At 39.4% G+C, this 24,249-nt stretch overlaps 1 protein-coding gene across 2 annotated transcripts in view; it reads left to right on the top strand.

Moving 5' to 3' along the window:
* Window positions 1–24,249, top strand: part of SMC1B (structural maintenance of chromosomes 1B) — a 59,756-nt gene that overhangs the window by 21,531 nt on the left and 13,976 nt on the right. For both annotated transcript variants that reach the window (XM_036298320.1, XM_036298319.1), the window contains exons 11-18: window positions 373–552; window positions 3,777–3,923; window positions 5,212–5,349; window positions 5,640–5,756; window positions 7,493–7,599; window positions 16,381–16,522; window positions 17,380–17,525; window positions 21,260–21,413. In XM_036298320.1, the coding sequence (XP_036154213.1) occupies window positions 373–552; window positions 3,777–3,923; window positions 5,212–5,349; window positions 5,640–5,756; window positions 7,493–7,599; window positions 16,381–16,522; window positions 17,380–17,525; window positions 21,260–21,413 (1,131 nt within the window). The remainder of the gene's footprint in view (window positions 1–372; window positions 553–3,776; window positions 3,924–5,211; window positions 5,350–5,639; window positions 5,757–7,492; window positions 7,600–16,380; window positions 16,523–17,379; window positions 17,526–21,259; window positions 21,414–24,249) is intronic.

The following is a 24,249-nucleotide window of genomic DNA, read 5'->3' as shown; positions in this document are numbered from 1 at the left end:
TTTTTTTTTTTTTTTTTGAAAGAGAGAGAGAGAGAATGGGAGTGGGAGAGACAGACAGAAACACATTGTTTGCCTTGAGCCTGCAACCAAGGTATGTGTACTTGACCGAATTCTAACCTGGACCCTTCCAGTCTGCAGGCTGGTGCTCTATCCACTGAGCAACTGGCTAGGGCTGACGAAGTATATTTTTTAAAAATAGTACACAAGCTAATGGTGGGATACAGTTTGACAGGTTCTTGTCAAGCTTTTATTGTGTATACTGTTAATCTCTTACTGTCACGCGTATTTATGCTTTTTGAGAAAGAATGTACTGAGTACTGTACTTGGTTTTTTATTTCAGTGTATCTAATAAGTGCTTTTTAAACTTTTTAGGTCAAGCCAATTAATGAAAGGTTGCGGGAGATTAAAGGCTGTAAAATGGTGATTGATGTCATAAAGACTCAGTTTCCTCAGCTGAAGAAAGTAATTCAGTTTGTGTGTGGAAATGGCCTTGTCTGTGAGACTGTGGAGGAAGCAAGGCACATTGCCTTTGATGGACCTGAAAGACGGAAAGTAAGATGCTTAGATTGTACTTTTGGGTAATCTGAAGCAATATGTATAAGACTAATATATTACACAAATATTATTATATGCTTTCATATGACTTTTAATAAGGAAAACTAACATAGAACCTAAGATGGTTATGGCTTCAATAGTTTTTATAATGCTTAGTTGAGTTTTCAAAAATTCACTTCTGTAGCATTTCCCTATATCATAAATTATATTTTGGAAATTAGATTTATTGTAATAATACCTTCAAGGAAGTTTATTTTTTTTGCTCAGATGCAATGTATGTTCTAGCTGAATCTCGATGGGACCTGCATTTAAATGTGTAGTACATGTGTTTGTGAGTATCAGGAAAATTTTCAGGTGCTTATTTTATATTCTGGGTTAATTCTTCCATAGTTTAATGGAAGAATTCTTACACATTCAAGGTTTTAACACATTTGAAGTTATAGAAATGGCACAATTAAAATGAGTGTACTAAATATCTTTCAAGGAAATTTTGGTCTTAAAAGTAAATATTGTTTTAGTCTCAGTTGAATAGAGTGTGTATTCAGTTAACAATGTTTCATTTCTCAGATTATCTGACATACATTTTTTTAAAACTACTAGTATATCCCTGATGAAGCTTACATAGCGCCATGGGGCATAAGCCATGAAGCAAAACCAGTGATGCTGCTTAGAAATTAATTATGTGACTTTAGACAAGTTTCTAAACCTGTAATTTTAGTTTTCTCATCTAAAATTGGGGAAATAACAGTACCTATTACATAGAGTTATATGGGTTAAATTAAGTAATAACATTCAAAATACTATAGTGCCTTGCAAATAACTCTCAAGAAATTGTAGTCATTTTTTTATTTACTAGTGAATTAAAATATTTGATCTGGAATGCCCACTATTGCAAGTTAACACAAAACAGGCTATTATTATGAAGGATAGTAATTTTTAGTTTTTTATTGACTGGCTAACATAAATAACTTCTCACATATTTTAGTACTCCTATCAGTAATAATTTTAATGATAATGTGATCACAGTCTTAGGAATCACTGTCATTGATTTCTACATATTAAATTTAAGCAGATGGAATAAATGAGCTACTAAGATATCTTCCTTATTTTGCTACCTAATTAAATATGTTACATTTTATTTTTGTATGTTTGTAAAATATATTTTGTAAAATTGATTTTTGAAGATTTGTGAGGTCATTTTAAAGAACTCACATGAAGACTGTTTATTCCTTCCTTCATTTAACAAATATTAATGGTTTATATCTGTTCACATAAGATGCCTTTCCCCTTTAGGCTACATCTTGTTCTTATCGTTATTTCAAAATTGTAATCAGCTTTGTATTTTGTGTCCTAAGTATATTACAGAGACCTTATCTCCTCCCTATTATTGTTATGCCACTTCAGGAATTTTTTCTGTGCTTTAGGATATGTAAAACCTTGGACTAGATGTCACATTTTCACAGATACATGTCTTCAATTTGTTCCTTTGGTTTTTCATGGACTTCATATCTTTTCATAGACTTGATATCATGTTTTAGAATTTTCTTTATTCAAATACTGCAAGTGACATCACCAAATAACATTTTGGTTAGTTTCTAAACAACATGTAGTATATAGAAACTATTCATACAAATTATAGTAATTCTGCTAGCTATCATTTGGTCATCAAGATTTTTATGATAATTCAGTTTTTTAAATTTTATGTAACAAAATATTTAAATCTGGAATTTCTTTTTTTTAATATATTTTTATTGATTTCAGAGAGGAAGGGAGAGGGAAAGAGAGATAGAAACATCAATGATGAGAGAATGCACGCCCCCTACTGGGGATCAAGCCCCGCAAACCAGGCATGTGCCCTTGACTAAAATTGAACCTGGGACCCTTCAGTCCTCAGGCCAAGGCTCTAGCTGAGCCAAACCAACTAGGGCTGGAATTTCTTTAAATACATGTGCTTCCATCTATTCCCCGTCACCACAAAAACAACAATTATTTGCTTTCTTTCCGATAGACTGGATGGCTGTTACTTTAAATAAAATATATATAGGAAAATCTACTTATATATCTTTTTAATATGGTGTAGAAAAAAAAATCCAGAAAAATGTCATTAACTAGCTGGATAATTTGTGAAAAGATCATTTTTTCAAAAATTATACACATTAAACAAGAGAGAATAAAAATGCAAGGTACAGAAAGTTGGAAAACTGGATACCATCTGGCATAAAATATAGTTGAATCTAGACTTCACACCTTATGTCAGATTGCTTTCCAGGTGGATTAGAAAAGTGTAAAAATTAAACTATAAAGGTACTAAGAAAAACCATGGGAATTTTTTCTAAATTGCAGAGAGAGTAAGGCCTTTGCAATATGATAAAAATCCCAAAATCTATGGAAAAGATGGATAAATTCACATAAACATAAAACATTTTTGCATGGCAAAACCCACCATGAATAAAATAAAAAAGACATGGCAACTAGGGAAAATACTTGCAGCTCATAGTAAAGATCAAATTTTCCTACAAATTAATCAGAAAATGAATAAAAATAAACATGGACAAAGGATATGAACAAATTTTATAAAAGGAAATATAATTGCTCTTAAATATGAAAACGCATCCTTACTTAAAATATGGAAAATGCCCAATAAAGGTGCACCAAAATAGTATTTTCACCTCAGATTGATCCACATCAAAAAGTTTGACAGCACTTCATGGAGAGAGGCTATGCCATTCACTACTGTGAAAGTGTGAGTTAGTATCAGCTCTGTGATGGGCAATTCTACCAGTTGTACTTCTTAGGAACTTCACATAGGTAAACTCACATGTATGTGAAAGGATGTATGCATAAGATTTATTCATTGAGCCAAATATGCCATTGACATGTGATTTCAAAATCTTCAAAAGACAGCATTACATAATGCAAACTATTTGATAGTAGATACAAATATCCTTGGTTTTTTCTTCTCAATATTGAATATGTTTGGAACTAATATACAATTTATTTTGAACCTTTTTAATTTCTAATTTGTTGCCTAGAATTGCTTTGAGCCTGAGTAAAATAGGGTTTTGTATTTGGTTTATTGGTTGGTGTCTTTTCATATGCTAGAGATTTTTATGTGGTTTTTCTTATCTAAAAATTCTCAGCTGTAATAATTGCCTTATTATGTCCTACTTTTATCTTCTTCATGTACATTTCTCCAAGGTAAAATATTTTTAATTTTACAGACAGTGGCTCTTGATGGAACATTATTTTTAAAATCTGGGGTGATCTCTGGAGGTTCAAGTGACTTAAAATACAAGGCTCGATGCTGGGATGAAAAAGAGATAAAGAATTTAAGAGACAGAAGAACCCATCTAATGCAAGAATTAAAGGTAAATCCACATTATAAAAGTTATAGAATACTAAGTAGAATAATTATGTTTTTTAAACTAATTTGCCCTATATTATAACATACAAAAATAAATTCCAGATAAATTAAACTACTTGAATGTTAAAAAAATTTTAATTAGGAGAAAGAGCCATTGTATATGTTTTCTTAAAGTTTAAAATGAATACTGTAGGTTCTGTACTATCAAAGAACTTCTTAAAAATTGACATGAATAACAACATTATGATAGAAACACCTGGGCAAAGGATAGGATTAAACAATTCAGAGAAAGAACTCCATATGGCTAGTGCACATGAAACAATGCTCAATATAGAATAGAGTACTCAGATGAATTCTAATTAAATTAAGATTACTTCATACCTATCAAAGAGACTTGGAAAAATATCTATGCTGGTAGAGATGTAAAGAAACGTGAGCTCATACATTATTTATAGAAATGTAAATTACTATAGTCTTGGGGAAAGTGCTTGGTACCAGCTATTAAGAATGTGAATACATTTGACCCGTCAATCTCACCCTGGGGAATTGATTGCATGGAAATAGGAGCACCAGTGCTTATAGTAAAGGCAGACATTCAAGGATGTTGTTGCAGCATTGTTTGTGGTCGCAAAACCCTGGAAACAAAGTGAATGCCCCTTATGTAGGGAATAGTTAAATGATTTTGGTACAGACTCACTCTGGAATAATACGCGACTATTAAAAGAATGAATTTAGAGCTTTATCTAAGTTGACTTTTGTGAGTAATTGAATGAGAGAAGCAAGAGGCAGGAATGCATGTTTAATATGATTCTTAATTTGCAAAATAAGAAAAAAACATAGGTAGATATGTATACACATGTTCATGTAAGGCCTTGGAGTAAAATACAGAAGAGCATACACTAGGCAGTTAATTTGGTTGAGTAAAGAGGGTAAGTGAAGGGAGAAGGGAGTGGATGAGGCAAGCAGAAAGGTAAGGGTGCACTAAAAGCCAGGCGCAGTGTGTCACACGGTCCCATCCATGTGCCTGAGCGGAACCCGCAGTCCCCACTCCGCCATTTTCATTCCTGCTTCCTGTTAGGAAGCGTGAGTGATGCGGTAAGTTTGATGATGCTGTATGGCTTCTTGGTTACTCCAGATGGCTTATATTCTTAACAGCCCAGAAGCAGGGAAGAGGGAATGTGGCTGTGGCTATCTGTAAAAAGTCAGTGACATTATGACTTATGAAAGCACTTGGAAAAGTGCAAGTGCTTTTTCTGCTGTAAAATGTTCTCTATGTTTCTCTTCCTCTTTAGGATTTAATGAAGATGCTTCGCAAGGAAGCAGATTTAAAACAAATACAGGCTCTAGTGCAAGGAACTCATACTCGACTCAAATACTCGCAAAGTGAACTGGAGATGATGAAGAAAAAGCACCTTGCTGCCTTTCAGCGGGTAATAGAGACTTACATAAAGTTCTATGGACATTAGAGCCAGGACATGGAGTTTCAGGAGTTACATTTCGGTAGCACCATGTAATTTTACACTCTACTTCATGATTTGAGATTATATTATAGTCCTTTAGTTACTTTATTTTTATGGTTGTTAATCTTATACAATTGTACCTGAATTTATCCTACCTCCTGGATTCCCCTTTTATTCTAAAAGATACCTATCACATGTTTTGCTTCACTATATAAAGCTAAAATAGCCATGCTAAAAAAGATTTTTTTTCTTGTAATTAGGAGCAATCTCAGCTACAAAGTGAACTACTAAATATTGATTCTCGATGTTCTATGTTGAATGAAGCAATCAAAAAGTGGCAACAAAGGATTGAAGAATTTCAAGAAAAGATAGACAAGGTCATGAATGATATATTTATTACTAAGTGGCATGTAGAGCGTAGCTCTAGACCAGATGCCAGATTTAGAGCTTCTTGAATATGTACTAAGTTTTACTGGTTTGCAAAATTGATTTTCTTGGTCTTTTTTTTTTTAAATATATTTTATTGATTTTTTACAGAGAGGAAGGGAGAGAGATAGAGAGTTAGAAACATCGATGAGAGAGAAACATCGATCAGCTGCCTCCTGCACATCTCCCACTGGGGATGTGCCCGCAACCCAGGTACATGCCCTTGACCGGAATCGAACCTGGGACCCTTCAGTCCGCAGGCCGACTATCCACCGAGCCAAACCGGTTTCGGCTTTCTTGGTCTTTTGAGAACCACTATTGCCCACCTCAGGGGACAATGACCAGTGCATACTTACCCTCTCTGCTCTCCAGCCTTTCCTTGCTCATTGTAGTTACCGCCTCTTTCTCCCACTGCCGTTAACATCAGGAAGAAAGAACTTTGTCATTTGAGTTATCATTTAAGATTACTTATTTAGTCCGGTGGCTCAGTTGGTTGGAGCATCATTCCATAACACCAAAAGGTTTCAGGTTCAATCACCGGTATGGGAGGCAACCAATCTGTGTTTCTCTCACATCAATGTTTCTCTCTCTCCTTCTCCTTCTCCCCCTTCCACTCTCTCTAAAAATCAATAAAACATATCCTTGAGTGAGGATTTAAACCAAAAGATTCGCTCAGTAATTATTTCCAGAACATTTATTGTATTTGCCAGGCACCGTGGTTGGCTCTGGGGAAACAAAGCTTTGGTCATCTAGCCTCTGCTTCTTAATAGGAACTTTCTGATTTAGTTCATTTCCCTGTGGCTTCTCTTTGATCCCTAGAAAGTTGTTCATCACACCGTCACTCAGTAATTTTCACCCATTGCTTTTAGTTCTACCTTTTATCACATGATTTGAAGCCATACTTGCATAGCTCCTTAATGTCGCTTTTCCAGGTTAAGCCAGTTCTGGTAACCATCCTCTTGGGTGCTCTGTTGTTTGTCAATGCCCAGAACAAAGCATAATGTCAAAGTACTGTCTGAGCAGGACAGAGTGCCTGGAGCACCACACAGAGCTGTCACTTCCATGGTTTGGATGACCTGTGTAATCATAGCTCACCATTGCACCAATCAGTCACATTCATATTTCATTTATATTCAACTAAAATCTGAAAATTTTAAACATGTCTTGCTGTAAAAATAGGTCTGTTTGTTGTATAATTTTACATAAATGCAGGGCTTTAAAAATATTGAAGTTAAATGTTATTTTGTTGGATTTGGCTTATTCTGGTTTTTCCAAATCTTTTTGGGTCTTAATTCTCTTCTCTAGTCAGGCTTTATTCTGCCTAAGACACGGTGGTATTGTTCGTAAAAAGAATATTTTATTTATATATAATATTACATTTTGGTGTGGCTAATGTAATTGAAATGTTTTTCATTTTAAACACTTCATGAAGCCAAAACTCTTAATAGAACTACTTTTGTGCATTCTTATTTAATTTTTAGAATAAGAAACTTGAAAATAGATGGGCATAGTTTATGGAGTTGAAGAACAAGAAAGCACAGGCTCCAAAGAGTACAATAATGCTTGTTGGGATTAGTTTTTTGCCTAATCCAGGAAATCCTTAGAGAGGAAAATTTAGATTTAAGCATTGTCTGTATACTTTCTTAAAATTGATTATTAAACCAATTGTTTTGAAATCATGTAAAAGGTTGAAGATGATATTTTTCAACACTTCTGTGAAGAAATTGGTGTGGAAAATATTCGTGAATTTGAGAAAAAACATGTTAAACAGCAACAAGAAATAGATCAAAAAAGGTATTTTTGTTTAAAATGTTGTTGAGCAAAGTACACATATATAAATAACTATTATTTCATAATTCAAGGGATGCCTGAGGTATTTATTTCAGTGTATCAAGAAATAGCTAGTAATTACTCATGTTCTTATAAAGAGATCTAGTTCTTTCATTTCATAATTTTTTAAAGAGAACACAAATATGCAAAATAAAAGAACGGGAACATAATAACAGTGCTTATCAAAAGAATAATAAGACACTAATTTACTTAGTTCTCTGTGAATATTTATATATGTAGATAAAATGATAATTTTCAAGAAATAATATATTACTAAGATAGAAAATTCTAAGGAGGCCAGTTACCACAGGAAAAGAAAGTAAAAAACTTCTACCCATCCCATCCCCAAATTCACCAGGACAGATGGTTTCACAGAGGAATCATCCCAGCAAACTTTAAGACACAGGAAACTTCAACAGTTAATGTTTAAGAAAACCTTCAGTAATTACACTGTTTGATAGTACAGAAGAGGGAGAAATGCATCTTTGTATGGAAGTCAAAGTTCTCTTCTAATTCTAGTTTGCTGAGATGTTTTATCAGGAAGGAGTGTTGAGATTGTCAGTTACTTTTTCTGCCCTCTATTGAAAGGAGTGTATGGTTGGGTTTGGGGGGGTTGGTTATTAATATTGTAAATGACATTGTTTGACTTTAGAATGTTTAACCAACTTTGCACAACTAGAATGAACCCACTTGGTCTTGTATTATCCTTTTTAAATGTTTTTGGATTTGATTTGCTAAAATTTTGTTAAGAATTTTTGCATCGAGAAACCAAGATGGTGGCATAGGTAAACACCAGAAATTGCTGCCTCCCACAACCACTTCAAAAATACAACGAAAAGACAAAACGGACATCACCCAGAACTACAGGAAGGCTGGCTGAGTGGAAATTCTACAACTAGAAGGAAAGAGAAAAGCACACGGAGACTCAGAGGAGGTGCGGAAGTAAAGTGCAGAGGAACGGAGGCTCGAGCACGCGCGGAAAGGGGCTGGTACCTGAGGACGCGGCTGTCTTTTTGAATCGGGAGGGAGTCACAAGTTCCCGACTGCTCTGAACTCCAGTTCCCGGAAGTCTCTGGGGACCCAGGACTCATACAGGGAGAAACTGGACTGTCTGGCAGCAGGCAGAACTCGGAACTTGAGGGCAGCTTTCCCTCAGGTGCTTGCAGCAATTAACAGGACACTGAGACGCGGGGCCCCTTAGGGCAGGGCTGAGGATCCGCCATAGCTGCTTGCTCTGCCCTTTGATTCCCTGAGACCCCGCCCTACCCAGGCTGCGGCAGAGGCTTTTGCATATGAATGCCCTGGCCCTTTGCAACCTGAAAATTACCTAACAAATTGCAGTTGGGCCAGACAGACCCAAAACTTCCAAGAGAAGGCCCAAGGCCCCACAACAGCTTGCATTGCTTCACAGCTGGGCCTCATCTGGGCACCTCCAAACTCCAAAAAAGGAAGGGGAATCTGCAGTTCTCTTCGTAGCTCCTGCTGGGTAACCTCAGGCAGAGGCTAAATTAGCACCTCCTTAGATCCAAGAGCCAGTGTATCCAGTGGTCAGAGTGGGACCATCCAGATTACAACTCCTCAGATCCATAAGGGACACACTCAGGGGGCAGACTCAGTGAGCACCAAAGCCCCACTGAAGCAAGTCTTGCCCCAGAAGGGTGTCTTCAGCACAGAAGTTCTCCCTCTGCACACACAGCTGATTCTCACTGAGGTCAATTCCTCCCAGTGATCCTACAACAATCAAGGCATAACTACAACAAGACTGTGCACAAAGCCCACAAGGGGGTGTACCAAGAGTGTTCACCTCAGGTAACTGGGGAGGCTGAGCCACTGGGCCCTACAGGACACCTAGCACACAAAACCACTCTACCAACACAGGGAAGCATAAAAAATGCGGAGACAAAGAAATAGGTCACAAATGGCAGAAATGGAGGAAAGCAAATGACTGGATATAGAGTTCAAGACGACGTTTATAAGGTTTTTCAAGAATTTTATGGAAACTGCCAATAAATTTAGTGAGACCCTGGAGGATATGAAAAAAGACCAACTAGAAATTAAGCATACACTGACTGAAATAAAGAATAATATACAGAGATCCAACAGCAGACAAGAGGATCCCAAGAATCAAGTCAAAGATTTGAAATATGAAGAAACAAAAAATACCCAACTGAAAAAGAAAAAAGAATCCAAAAATATGAAGATAGTGTAAGGAGCCTCTGGGACAACTTCAAGTGTACCAACATCAGAATTATAGGGGTACTAGAAGAAGAGAGAGGGCAAAATATTGAAAACCTATTTGAAGATATAATGACAGAAAACTTCCCCTACCTGGTGAAAGAAATAGACTTCCAAGTCCAGGAAGCGCAGAGAACCCCAAACAAAAGGAACCCAAAGAGGACCACACCAAGACACATCATAATTAAAATGCCAAGAGCAAAAGACAAAGAGAGAATCTTAAAAGCAGCAAGAGAAAGACAGACAGTTACCTACAAGGGAGTACCCATACAACTGTCAGCTGATTTCTCAACAGAAACTTTGCAGGCCAGAAGGGAATGGCAAGAAATATTCAAAGTGATGAACAGCAAGAACCTACAACCAAGATTACTTTATCCAGCAAAGCTATCATTCAGAACTGAAGGTCAGATAAAGAGCGTCACAGATAAGAAAACGCTAAAGGAGTTCATCACCACCAAACCAGCATTATATGAAATGCTTAAAATTCTTTAAGAAGAGGAAGAAGAAAAAGGAACTCTTACCATTTGCCACAGCATGGATGGAACTGGAGAGCATTATGCTAAGTGAAATAAGCCAGTCAGAGAAGGATAAACACCACATGATCTCATTTGTGGAATATAATGAACAACATAAACTGATGAACAAGGACTGATCCAGAGACGGAGAGGCATTGATTGGACTGTCAGGCCTTGGAGGGAAGGTAGGGGAGTGTGGGGGTAAGGGGGAAAGATCAACCAAAGGACTTATATGCAAGCATATAGGCCTAACCAATGGACACGTGCCGGGGTCCAACCCCAGCAGGTCCAGGGGTCCCCAAAGGCGTAGACGGAGTCGGCGAAGAAGGAATGACACGGAGACAGCGTTCAGTTGATCAGCAGCCTAGCCAGGATCTCTAGCCAGGATCTCCAGCCAAGTTCTGGTCTGGATCTCCAGCGAAGTTCTGGCTAGGATCTCCAGCCAGGTTCTGTGTCCATGTTCTCTTGCTAGGTTCTCCAGGTTCTCCAGCCAGGCTCTGTAGCCATGTTCCCTCGCTAGGTTCTCCAGCCAGGTTCTGTCCAGGTTCTCCAGCCAGGTTCAGTCACCAGGTTCTAGTCAGGTTCTCTTGCCAATTTCTGTAGTCAGGTTCGGTCCAGGATCTTTTGCCATGTTCTCTCAATCTAAGTTCTGTGTTCTAAGTTCTGTCTTTTGCTGTCTTATTACATCTGTATTTATACCAGTTGATTCAATCCTATCAATCTCTATTACAAAGGTTAGGGCGTTTCTTATCTCCATTCCAGGGAGTAAAGATTATGTAGCTTAAGCATGATTGTTCGTAGTTAAAGTGATTAATTACCCACCTGGCACTTAGTTAAGAGGTTTTATTCCCTCCCTAACTTCAGGGGAAAATCCCTACCTGGGGAAACAACCTTTCTCAGAGACCTCGGTTAAAACACATAGTGCCAAGAAGGTGAGCAAACATATTAAGAACAGTATGCCATATATGCCAGGTCCCTTGAAACAGCAAGCATGGACCGGCTCCCGGCAGACACGGACAACAGGGGGGTGAGGGCATGAGCGGGGGGCGGGGGGGAGGCGGGTAGGGGGTACGTGGGGATAAGGACAAATATGTAATATCTTTTTTTTTTAAATATATTTTATTGATTTTTTATAGAGAGGAAGGGAGAGAGATAGCTAGAAACATTGACGAGAGAAAAACATCGATCAGCTGCCTCCTGCACACCCCCCACTGGGGATGTGCCCGCAACCCAGGTACATGCCCTTGACCGGAATCGAACCCGGGACCCTTCAGTCCGCAGGCCGACGCTCTATCCACTGAGCCAAACTGGTTTCGGCACATATGTAATATCTTAATCAATAAAAAATATATTTAAAAAAATAATTTTTGCATCTACATTCATGAGTACGTTGCCCTATTTCAATGTCTTTGTCGCGTTTTTGTATCAGGGTAATGCCAGACCATAAAATTAGTCAGGAAGTGTTCTCCTCTGTATTTTTTTCTGGGAGAGTTTCTGTAGAAGAATATTTCTTACCTAAATGTTTGGTAAAACTTGCAAGGGAAGCCCTAGGGCAGCGGTTCTCAACCTATGGGTCGTGACCCCTTTGGTGGTTGAATGACCCTTTCACAGGGGTTGCCTAAGACCATCCTGCATATCAGATATTTACATTATGATTCATAACAGTAGCAACATTACAGTGATGAAGTAGCAACAAAAATAATTTTATGGTTGGGGGTCACCACAACATGAGGAACTGTATTTAAAGGGCCAGAAGGTTGAGAACCACTGCCCTAGGGCCATCCACCTTTCTTTGTTGGAGGTTTTTTTGGTGTTTTTGTTTGTTTGTTTTTGTTAGTCCTCACTTGAGGATGTTTTTTTCCATTGCTTTTTCAGAGAGTAGAAGGGAGGGAGGGGGAGAGAGAGAGAGAGAGAGACACAGACTGACAGCAGTGTGAGAGACACATCGACTGGTTGATTCCTGCACTTGCCCTGATGGGCAGGGAGCGAACTGCAACCCAGGTACATGTCCTCGACCAAGAATAGAAACCATGCCGAAACCGGTTTGGCTCAGTGGATAGAGCGTCGGCCTGCGGACTGAAGGGTCCCAGGTTCGATTCCGGTGAAGGGCATGTGCCTGGGTTGCGCGCACATCCCCAGTGGGAGATGTGCAGGAGGCAGCTGATCGATGTTTCTCTCCCATCGATGTTTCTAATTCTCTATCTCTTTCCCTTCCTCTCTGTAAAAAATCAATAAAATATATTAAAAAAAGAAAAAAAAAGAAAAAAAAAAATATTAAAAAAAAAAAAAAAAAAAAAAAAAAAAAAAAAAGAAACCATGACCCTTCGGTGCGCAGGCAGACACTACCACTGGGCCACATGGGCCAGGACATGTGGGAAGGTTTTTTAATTACAAATTCCATTTTCTTAATAGATATAGAGCTATTCAGGATATGGTTTTTCTTGAGTGAGCTTTGGTAGTTTGTGTCTTTCAGGGAATTTGCGTATCATCCAAGTTGTCAAATTCATAAATATAAAGTCATTAAATAATATTTCCTTTTATCCATTTTAATGTCTAGGATTTGTACTGATGTTCTCTCTTTCATTTCTGATATTGGTGATTTGTCTCCTTTCTTTTCTTCTTAATGTCTAGCTAGAAGTGTGTTAATTTTATTAATTTTTTTCTAAGACCAGTTCTTGGCTTCATTGATTTTCTCTGTGGTTTGTCTTTCTATAGTGTTGCTTTCTGCTCTTAACTTTATTATTTCCTTCTATTTATTTGGGTTTAATTTACTCTTCTTTTTCTAGGTTTTAAGATAGAAGCTTACATAATGTATTTTAGACTTTTCTTCTTTTTATATTAATAAGCATTTTAAGCTATATATTTCTCACTAAGTACTGCTAAAGCTACATCATACTACTTCTCGTATGTTGTATTTTCATTTTCATTCTACTCAGAATATTTTCTAATATTCCTTGTGATTTCTTTCTATGACTTATGGGATGTTTAGAAGCATGTTGTTTAAAATATTGGGTGGATTCAGGTATTTTTCTGTTATTGATTTTATTTTAATTACATGTGATAGGAAAATATTCCACATTGTTTCAGTCCTTTTACATTGACTGAGGCTTGTTTGATTTCTCAGCATGGTCTACGGCCACACCACCCTGAACGCGCCCGATCTCGTCTGATTTCTCAGCATGTATTCTATCTTAATAAATGTCCGTGTGCACTTGAGAAAAACGTTCATTCTGCTGTTGGATGGGGTGTTCTCTGAGTGGCAGTTGAGTCGGTTCATGTTGCTCGCGTCCTCGGCTGTCTAGTTCTCCCAGTCACTGAGGGGAGTGCTGAACTTCCAGCTATGCTTTCAAGCCTGTCAATTTCTTCATCCAATTTCTCTCAGTTTTTACTTCATGAATTTTTTGGAATTTTTTTGTTGATTGGGTTTTTTTAGAAAGAGAAGGACAAAAGAGAAATATTAATTTGTGTTCTACTTATTTATGCATTCATTGATTGACTTTTTGTTGTTTTTAATCCTTCTTGAGGGTATTTTTCCATTGATTTTAGAGAGTGGAAGGGAGAAAATGAGGGAGAGAGAGAAACATTGATGTAAGAGACACACATCAATTGGTTGCCTCCTTCAGGCATCCCACCCCCGACCACGCTGGGAACTGAACCTGTAACCCAGGTATGTGCCCTTGACTGGGAATAAATCCATGACCTTTTGGTCCTTGGGCCAATGCTCTAACCACTGAGCAAAGCTGGCCAGGGCCATTGGTTGATTCTTGTATGTTCCCTGACTGACGATCGAACATACAACCTTGGTCTATCAGAATGACACTGACCAACTGAGCTACCCGGCCAAGGCTACCTCTCTTAAAGCCTTGTGTTTAGGTGCATATATATTTTGGATTGTTCTGTCTTTTTTCTGAATTGATTTCCTTATCTTTGTAAAATGCCCTTCTTTATCCCTGTCATATTCCTTGTTCTGAAGTCCAATTTCAGTAGATTTTCTTTGTAAAGAATTCTGCCTATTGTTTTTTATTGAGCTTCTCATAAAATGAACCTGGGATTCTGATTGAGATTGCATTGGATTTATAGATTTTTTAAATATTTTTATTAATTTCAGAGAGGAAGGAAGAGGGAGAGATAGAAACATCCATGATGAGAGAGAATCATGGTGGATCGGCTGCCTCCTGCAAGTACCCCATTGGGGATCGAGCCCACAACCCGGGCATGTGCCCTTGACCGGAATCAAACCTGGGACCTTTCAGTTCATAGGCCGACACTCTATCTGGCTAGGGCTGGATTTATAGATTTATTTAAGGAGAACATCTTCAGTATATTAAGTCCTCTTACTAAGAACATAGAATGTCTCTTCACTTATTCTGATCATCCTTTTCTTCATTATAATTTTAAAGTTATTTTCCATAGAAATATGAATGTTCTTGTTCAGTTAATTTCTAGATTTTTAGTTTTTCTCTCTTGTGAATAGTATCTGTTTGTATGATATTTTTCTGGTTGTCTTGTACTGATATAGAAAATGGTATTAAATTTTAGATTATCTAACATCTAATAACTTACTAAAACTTATTGCTTTTAGTAGATTATCCATTATGTGTCCCAGGATGCCTTTGCCATCCAATCGGAGATGTAGAGCAGGCAGTCAAATAGACAGTTAAGAGCTCCTGGGAGGTCCAGTCTGGAAGTATAAAGGTGGAAATTATTGGCATACCAATGGCATTTGAGTCATGTGACTGGATCAGATCAAAAGTGAATGAATGTAGGTAGAAAAGAGATCCCAGGCAATGTTGACAAATAGATCAGAAGAGAAGGAACTATTCAAGGAGCAGCGAGTGAGGGGGAAGGAAAGCCAGAGTAGTGTGGAGTCCCAAAGCCCAGGAAAGCAGTGTTTCCCTCATGTGCAGCCTGTATGTCTTCCTGCCGAAGCAGAAATAACCTCAGAGTTTGTTCTCAGCCACTCCTACAGGCAGTGGCTAAGCGCAGGGACTCTGTTGTCCCTGCATAATGTGTCCTGCTGGCTCCCTCACTTCCTAAGTGGGTAGCCTGGGGCGAGAGGCTCACCTCTCTGCCTTGGTTTGTCAGTTAAATAGGGACAGTGGCATTTATTACCTGTCTCAGAGGGTCAGACAACTTAAGTGAGTTACTTCATGCAAGAACATTTATAACCTGTCATTAAATAGTACTTGTTTTTGTCATTACAGTTGTTTTTGTTGTTGTCTTTGTATCAGTTGTATCTATGATACACGTAGTGCTTAACATGTTTCTTGAACGAATGACTCTGTTAGCAGGATATTAGAGGGAGAGAGGATGGAAAGGGTGCACTACTGTGATAGGGGGGTTCTTTAGAGGACTTTATCACTCTGGTAAAGTTGGGAGTGCAGGGGGCCACTGGAAGAGGGTGGGGGCGGGAAGGAGGACCTGTGTAATACGGTAGTGCATAAGGAAGGAACACGTTCTTAAATTCCAAGTTTGGGAGTTTCTGAATAAATAGCTATTACAAATGACTGACTAAATAAGGATAAGTACAAAACTGTAACTTAAAAGAGAAAAGGGAAGGAAACCTGTATAAAAGACTTAAACATATTGTATGCAATGTATGGCTACTGATTCACACAAACCAGTTTTAAAATAGTGAGACTTGGGAAATTTGCCAATGATAACAATTTGATATTTAAGGAATTGTCATCATTTTTATCTCTAATAGTGTATGGTTATGCATTAAAAATCACTTCACTTTCAGAAATACATACTAAAACATTTACAGATGAAATTACATATGTATGAAATTTGCTTCAAGTAATCCATGAGGGGAGGGAGTGATGAGTGGGGTCATATTAGCCATGAATTGATAATTACTAAAGTTGGATGGTAGCTATATGGGAATTCATTATAGTACTCCTCGTGCTTTTGTATTTGTTTGAAATTTTCCATAATAAACAGTGAATTAAAGGACTATATTTGCCACTTATAACGTTTGACTTTACTACTCTAGGTTAGAATTTGAAAAACAAAAAACTAGGCTTAATATTCAACTAGAATATAGTCGCAATCAGCTGAAGAAGAAACTAAATAAGATCAACACATTAAAAGAAACTATCCAGAAAGGTAGAGAAGACATTGATAACCTGAAGAAGGTAATTAATAATGAAGTGTCTCATCATTAAAATAATTACTTCCTCCATTGAATGCATCTTGTTGTGCTCCTAAATCCTACAGAGGGGTGGGGTGCGGGGGCAGATTTGAGAAATAACTTGAAGTAAAATGGGCACAGCTTCACGCATTATTAGATGTTGAAGTGGGAGAGGAGATGCCACAAATGACTGGTCCTAACTTGGGCAACTGGTGGATAGGAAAAGCAGGTTAAGGAGAGAAAATTCTGGGCCTGTGGGGCTTGAGTTATCATGTGACATCTAGATAGCAATTTCTGTCGGGTAAAGAGCGCATAGATAATGGGAAGGCTGGGCTGGGTTGTGGGGTAAACTAGAACCATATATGAGTGGTTGAGACTCCCAGGCAGAGAGGAAGGCAATGGAGCAGGGATGGGATTCTGGAATAAGGTCACACAGTACTGCTATGAAGAGAGCCAGAGGGATGATATCCTTGAAGCCCCAGAGAGTCTGGAAGGAGGAAGTGATGGAAGTAAAATTTATGTATTTAGTTAACAAAGTAAAGTCTCTGTCTAGTTTGCTAATTAAGAGTTCGTAGCAGCATGAACATTTCCCAGACAACGGGGAGAGAAATCCGGTGACAGGTAGTGAGGACTGAATCCGAAGTGAAGGACAAAGGCAGGACCGTGATCCCCAATTTCCAGGAAGTGTACAGTGAGGGGCCCCTTCCGTGAGAGAGCCTCAGGAATCACACAGGGTAAGGGTGGATCTCAGAATGACTGGTTTGACTTTATTGATAAGAAGATGAGCTATTAAAAAAAAGAAGAGCTATTGACATTGATGTAAAAGATGGTAAATCTACAACGCAAATCATCTCCATCCAGGTTGAAGAAACTTGTCTGCAGGCTGTGGATGAGCTCATGGGGAAGCGGCAGCAACTGCAGGACGCATTTGCCGCCCAGAATTCCAATGTTGAGAAAGCCCATGCTCACGCTGAAGAGGAGCGGAAGAAGTTCTTGGCTGTTGACAGGTAATTAAGAATTTTATCAGATTGAAAGGCCATAGCCAGAGTTTTAAAGATGTGTACTATGAATTTGGCATTTATTATGGGAAGTTTTATTATTTGAATATGTGTCCTTTGTTACTTATGGTCCCACATCACACCTTTCAAACATTCTAATTTAGGGGAAAACCAAGAGAGATGCTTAGCTGTTGAGTGAGCAGTTCTTTTAGGCGGATGAAAACATGGAGCTGTATAGAGTCCCTTACCCTACATTCCTCTTGACATTGGAGTTTTCCTGTTGTAGAGTCTCCTCTAGTCTGTGTGTGTGTCACAGCATAACAGGTGAGGGCTATGGCTACATGGCTGCATGTCCATCTCCGCTAAATACTGCGCCTCGTTGCCTCGTCAGTAAAATGGGGAGAATAGTGCCTATCTCAGTAGTAGGACTAAGTGAGTGATTGTTTACATGACTCTCAGAACAGTACCAGCACCTGATCGCATGTGTATTTGCCATGATGATGACGATAGCACTTTGAATCACTTGGCTTTGTTGCACTACCATGACATCGACTTTCCATCATGATTGACACAGTATTTGAGCCAAATTGATGACAATTGCCGGAAAGTGAAATCTGAACGGATTGAGAAAAATGCTCCAGAAAATAGCGGTTTTACAGCTTATTTTATACATATGAATTGGAGGAGACATAAGAGGGTTACATAAAATTCATTGGAGGTAGATTAAGGCAGGGGTCCTCACACTACGGCCCGTGGGCCACATGCAAATACAAATAATGTATTTAAACTGTAGTCCGGCCCTCCAACGGTCTGAGGGACAGTGAACTGACCCCGTTTAAAAAGTTTGAGGACCCCTGCATTAAGGTGTGGGAAAAAGCAAAGCAAGGAAATATCTGAGATTAATAAAAAGTCAAAGGAGAGACACATACTTTTACATTGGTGGGTAGAGGGCAGTTAATATTTAACATTTACAACACAGAGATGGTATGTGGGCAACAAGATAACAATGAGGGGTTCTCTGGTCTCATGCTCTGGTGGGAGGTTGTACCCTGAGGGGTCTGGAAAAGGAATATTCTGACATTCCAAGGGGGTGCTATCTTAGATGTGAAAAGACAACAGACAGGCTCATTTAAGGTAAAGATTGACTTTTATCAAGGACACTGTAGGCCTCGGTGGTGACTACCTGCCATGATTCCCTGTTCGTTTGGGATTTTATGTTTAGACCATCCTGTACGGTTACTGTAAGGACGGGGAGGGGGCGGTGGTGGGGAGGCCTTTCTTTTGCTTTGCTGTGGCCGTCCACAATTTATAAAAAACACCTGGTAATTAAACTCAAGATTATTAGCTCCTCTAATTCAAATAGCCCCTCTATTCAAACTGCAAGACAAGATATATTACTCTCAAGTCTACTAGTACATTCTTGCATACCCCTCCTTGCTGGTTCGGTTTTTTTACAACTCTGGGATAATTGGTAGAAAGTTCCCTTCCCTCCTCCTCTTCAAACAAGCCTCTTTTAAACTCTTTATAACTTTTGCTCTAAGCATATTTTACAGGCTTTGAGAAAATACTAGTAAGACACCTCCCTAGGACATCTGCCTGGACTGTCTCCTGAAAAACTAACAAAGACCCACGCCCTGATGCCTGCTCTATTTCAGTCCCCAAATCCTCCTCGTCACCTAGCAACAGCAGCCAAGGCTTTAAAAAGAGGACCAGCTTTTTATTCTTTGCCCTTGTCTTGATTAGCAATACACCTGCCCTTTCCCTTCAGAGAAAGTAAAATAAACTTCCTCTCTGCATCGCTTCTTTAAGTTGTGAATTCGTTCACAGCCTGCATAAAAACCATAAGTTACTTTCAGTCTGATTTTGTAAGGCCTCCTCTGAGCTTGTCAGGTTTAGTGTGTGGCCTCTTTTTCATCCACACAAGATAGAGACAAAAAGGTTTTTGTCTAAGATTCTTTTTTTTTTTTTTTTAATATATTTTATTGATTTTTCACAGAGAGGAAGGGAGAGAGATAGAGAGTCAGAAACATCGATGAGAGAGAAACATCGACCAGCCGCCTCCTGCACATCCCCCACCGGGGATGTGCCCGAAACCCAGGTACATGCCCCTGACCGGAACCGAACCCGGGACCCCTCAGTCCACAGGCCGACGCTCCATCCACTGAGCCAAACCGGTTTCGGCAAGTCTAAGATTCTTGATTGCAGTGAAAGTTTGTTTACTCTTGGCTTTTTTTAAGTTTAAACAGAACCACATTTTTGTTTATTGTCATATTCTTGAAAACCATATAATTCTTATTTCATTATCTGGTTCTGTTTCTAGCTTCTCTTTAAAATCATACATTGTTTCAGCTGGTAAAATTTCAAGGCCTTATTTAAGACAGAAGGCACACCTGGCCAGCATGGCTCAGTGGATAGAGCGTCGGCCTGTGGACTGAAGGGTCCTGAGTTTGAGTCCAGTCCAGTCAAGGGCACATGCCCAGGTTTCAGGCTCAATCCCTGGTAGGGGGTGTGCAGGAAGCAGCAGATTGATGATTCTCTTTCATTATTGATGTTTCTATCTCTTTTTCCCTCTCCCATCCTCTCTGAAATCAATAAAAAAAATTTTTTAAACTACAGAAGGCATTACATTAGTGGTGGTAGTAAAAAAGTTCAGACTGTTAGCTGTGCAGGGACTTAATTGGCAAGAGATTTCTCTCGCTAAGAGACTTTCTTGGTTTGAGGTTCTAAAATGTAAAGCTTAGCCCTAGCCTGTTTGGCCCAGTGGATAGAGCATCAGCCTGAGGCCCAAAGGTCCCGGGTTCGATTCTCGTCAAGGGCATGTACCTCAGTTGCAGGCTCCTCCCTGGTCCAGGCCCTGGTTAGTTAGGGCTTGTGCAGGAGGCAACCAATCAATGTGTTTCGTTCACATCAATGTTTCTCTTTCCCTCTCTATTCTACTCTTCCTAAAAATCAATGGAAAAAAAATATCCTCAGGCAAGGATTAACAAACAAACAAAAAAAAGAAAAATCCTATATAATAATAGGCTAATATGCAAATTGACCAAATGGCTATGACATGCACTGACCACCAGGGGGAAGACTCTCAACGCAGGAGCTGCCCCTAGTGGTCAGTGCGCTCCCACAGGAGGAATGCCGCTCAGCCAGAAGCCCGGCTCACAGCTGGCAAGCACAGCTGCTGTGGCGGGAGCCTCTCCCACTCCACAGCAGTGCTAAGGATGTTCAACTGTGGACATCCCCCAAGGGGTCCCTGCAAGAGGGCACAGGCCAAGCTGAGGGACCACCCCTCGGCCCCGTGCACAAATCTCATGCACTGGGCCTCTAATAGAGCGTATATTCAGGGAAAAATGCAGCTTGATTGGGGTGATGAGCACACAGAATAGTTATACAGACGAGTATTATAGAATTGTACACCTGAAACCTATGTAATTGTATTAACCAATGTCACCCCATTAAATTCAGTTTAATACATAAATAGAAATGCAGCTTGAAAATTTGTACAGATTTAGAATTAAAGTAAGCAGAAAAAACAGTATTGTTGCTAGCCTGATTGAAGGAAGAATACTCATTATTGAATAGTCTCCCTTGGGTTAACTAATCACATTAGGGTCAGTGAGATCACTTGAGGACTTACAGCATTCATAGAAAAAAATAATTTCATGTAAGCTTATAACACAGTTTTCTTTTTTGGTGCAACTTTACATGACGAGTGAAATGTAATCACGTTTTCATATCTGTATTTGCAGGGAAGTGGGAAAACGGCAAAAAGAAGTTGTGATCGTTCAGTCTTCTCTGGAACAGAAACGGCTAGAGAAGCATAATATGCTGCTTGATTGCAAAGTTCAAGACATTGAAATCCTTCTTCTGTTGGGGTCCCTAGATGACATCATTGAAGTAGAGGTATTCTAGCCAGTGCTTTCTGAATGAGTACATTGTGTCAAACTTACTGTCATGCCTTGCGCTGCATAGTGGGTCCCAGCTCTGCGGACTGTCCCTGTGCTCTAAAGCCCCTTTGCAGGCAGGGAAGACCTCCTCCTTCCAGGACAGAGAGAACCATCGATCATCACTCCCGAGGACCAGGAACTTGGTGCAGTTCTCCCCTGTCTCTTGCTCATCCAGGCCTTTTAGCCCACGATGGACCCGAGTTTCTGACCTGTGTAGAGATGCCCAAGAGAAATGGGAGAGTTAACGCTGTTGGAATTTGGGTCCTTTGGGGAGGTGCCCAGGGGACTGCAGGCAGCACGCAGGCCACCGCAGGGCAGTTCCCTGCACTCGGTAGCATTGCATGTGCACCTTCACCAACAACTCAAGGTGGTTCTCATAAGAACATGCCTCTCTGAATCCATGCACGTATGAGAGGGCAGGGGAGCAAGGATGGACCCCCAAGGAATCAGAAGATAAAGCAAGGTCTACTAGTAGACATTGGTTTGCTTTTTTTCTCACTGTATTTGAATCACTCTAGGTTCATTGGAAGTATGCACCCTTAGTTCTGTCTCCCATGTTAGGAAAGGTATGACTGTGTAGTTCAGAAAGACTATCTTAATATTAGCTAATCCAGAAGATGCCAAAAATAGTTATTTGTTTTTCCTCTCAAGTCATCTCTGAGTTCTTACTATGTTAGTGAACCACTTCTCTGTTCTGCTTTCCACATCCCTCCCCTTCTGCTCTGCCCTCAGAAAAAGTCCCTTCGGTTCCACCCAGCCTTCCGCTCCAGAAGAGGCCTCCATCGTTTGGAATCTTCAGAATGAAGCATCTCTGAAACCATACTTCCCTTGCTAACACTGACCACTTCTTCTAGCATAAATCTGATGTGCTAATATACTCCAAGAGTCTTTTTCTCTATTTTAGCAGAGGTCACATTTTAGACAGGAGGTAAGGAAAGGAGAAAATAAGTTCTGGCCACAAGTGACATACCAGGTGTACCAGTTAATAATGCGGATTTTTTCAATAGATGGAGTTACACATATGTTGATATATATGCGATTTGATATGTATGCTATTTTGTTGTATTGACAACAAGCTTCAAAACTTCATGTCAAACTTTCTGAAGGTGTTAACATCATAGATATTTTTACGCTTAAAAATGTTGAATTTTGTGCCGAAAAAAGAGCATTTGCGGGAAGTTTTAATTCATTATTTTATTTTGAAGGAAAAGTTATCGTATACTTCGGGAAGCTTATGGTGAGCATGCTCCATCTCAAGATACTTGTGAGCGCTGATTTAAACACTTTAAATGTGATGATTTCGATGTGAAAGACAAAGAAGTCCAGGTCAACAAAAAAAGCTTGAAGACCAACAATTACAAGCATTATTGGATGAAGATGCATTGCAAACTCAAAAACAACTTGCAGAAAGATTAAACGTTGCTCAGCAAACAATTTCCTATCGTTTACACGCAATGGGAAAGATTTTAAAGGAAGGAAAATGGGTGCCACATCAACTGAATGAAACACAAATGGAAAACTGAAGCCATCAGTAAAATGTTGCTTCAACGGCACGAAAGAAAGACTTTTTTGCATCAAATGGTGACTGGCGATGAAAAGTGGACTTATTTTGAGAATCCCAAATGCACAAAATCATGGGTTGATCCAGGTCAACCATTAATATCGACTGTAAGGCCAGATCACTTTGGAAAGAAGACAATGCTCTGCGTTTGGTGGGATCAGAAAGGTGTGGTGTATTATGAGCTTCTAAAACCAGGTGAAACAATTAATACTGATCGCTACCGACAACAAAGAATCAATTTGAACCATACGTTGATCATGAAACGACCAGAATGTGCCAGAAGGCATGGCAAAGTAATTTTGCTTCATGATAACGCACCATCACACACTTCAAAACCAGCTAAAGACACGTTAAAAGATCTTGCCTGGGAAGTATTAACCCACCCGCTTTATTCACCAGACCTTGCTCCTTCAGATGACCACTTGTTCTAATCTAGCGGTTCTCAACCTGTGGGTCGAGATCCCTTTGGCAGTCAAACAACCCTTTCACAGGGGTCACCTAAGACCATCCTGCATATCAGATATTTACGTTACGATTCATAACAGTAGCAACATTACAGTTATGAAGTAGCAACGAAAATAATTTTATGGTTGGGTCACCACATGAGGAACTGTATTTAAAGGGCCAGAAGGTTGAGAACCATTGTTCTAATCGATGGCACACGCACTTTCTGAGCAGCACTTCAAAACGTATGAAGAAGTGGAGAATTGGGTCTCTGAATGGTTTGCTCAAAACAAGGAAAGTTCTATTGGGACGGTATCCAACAAATTACCTGAAAGATGGGGGAGTTGTGTAGCTAGCGATGGACATTACTTTAAATAAAGCACTTTTGATGTTTCTCTTGAAATGATCCTGTTTTCTTTGATTACAAAACCCACCATTATTAACCGGTACACCTGGTAAACCCACTTCAAATGGCTTTGGGGGTGGGGGAAGTGAATGGATAGGGCTAGAGGGGAAGTGGTCTCATGCATGACTCAGTCCAGGAATTTGAACACTGTCAAGAACTCATTCTGGCTCGGCATCTATTGGCTTTATTCTCTCAGGTCAGTTTCCCCATAGGCTGCAGCTGAATCCCCGAGCTCTGACCAGAGGGAAGGAAGGCTTTCCTGACCTCAGAAAAGTCCTGGGGAGGAATTCTGGCTCCTGTGGGTCATGTGTCCACTCTTACGGGTGCAGAGATGGAAAGGATGGGTCTGCTAACAGAAGCAGATGGGAAGCAATAGAAAGT

The sequence above is a fragment of the Myotis myotis genome, unplaced genomic scaffold, assembly GCF_014108235.1.
Source record: "Myotis myotis isolate mMyoMyo1 unplaced genomic scaffold, mMyoMyo1.p scaffold_m19_p_3, whole genome shotgun sequence".
NCBI lineage: Eukaryota > Metazoa > Chordata > Mammalia > Chiroptera > Vespertilionidae > Myotis > Myotis myotis.
Note: the sequence above shows the minus strand (reverse complement) of the source record. Positions and strands in the feature narration are given on the sequence as shown.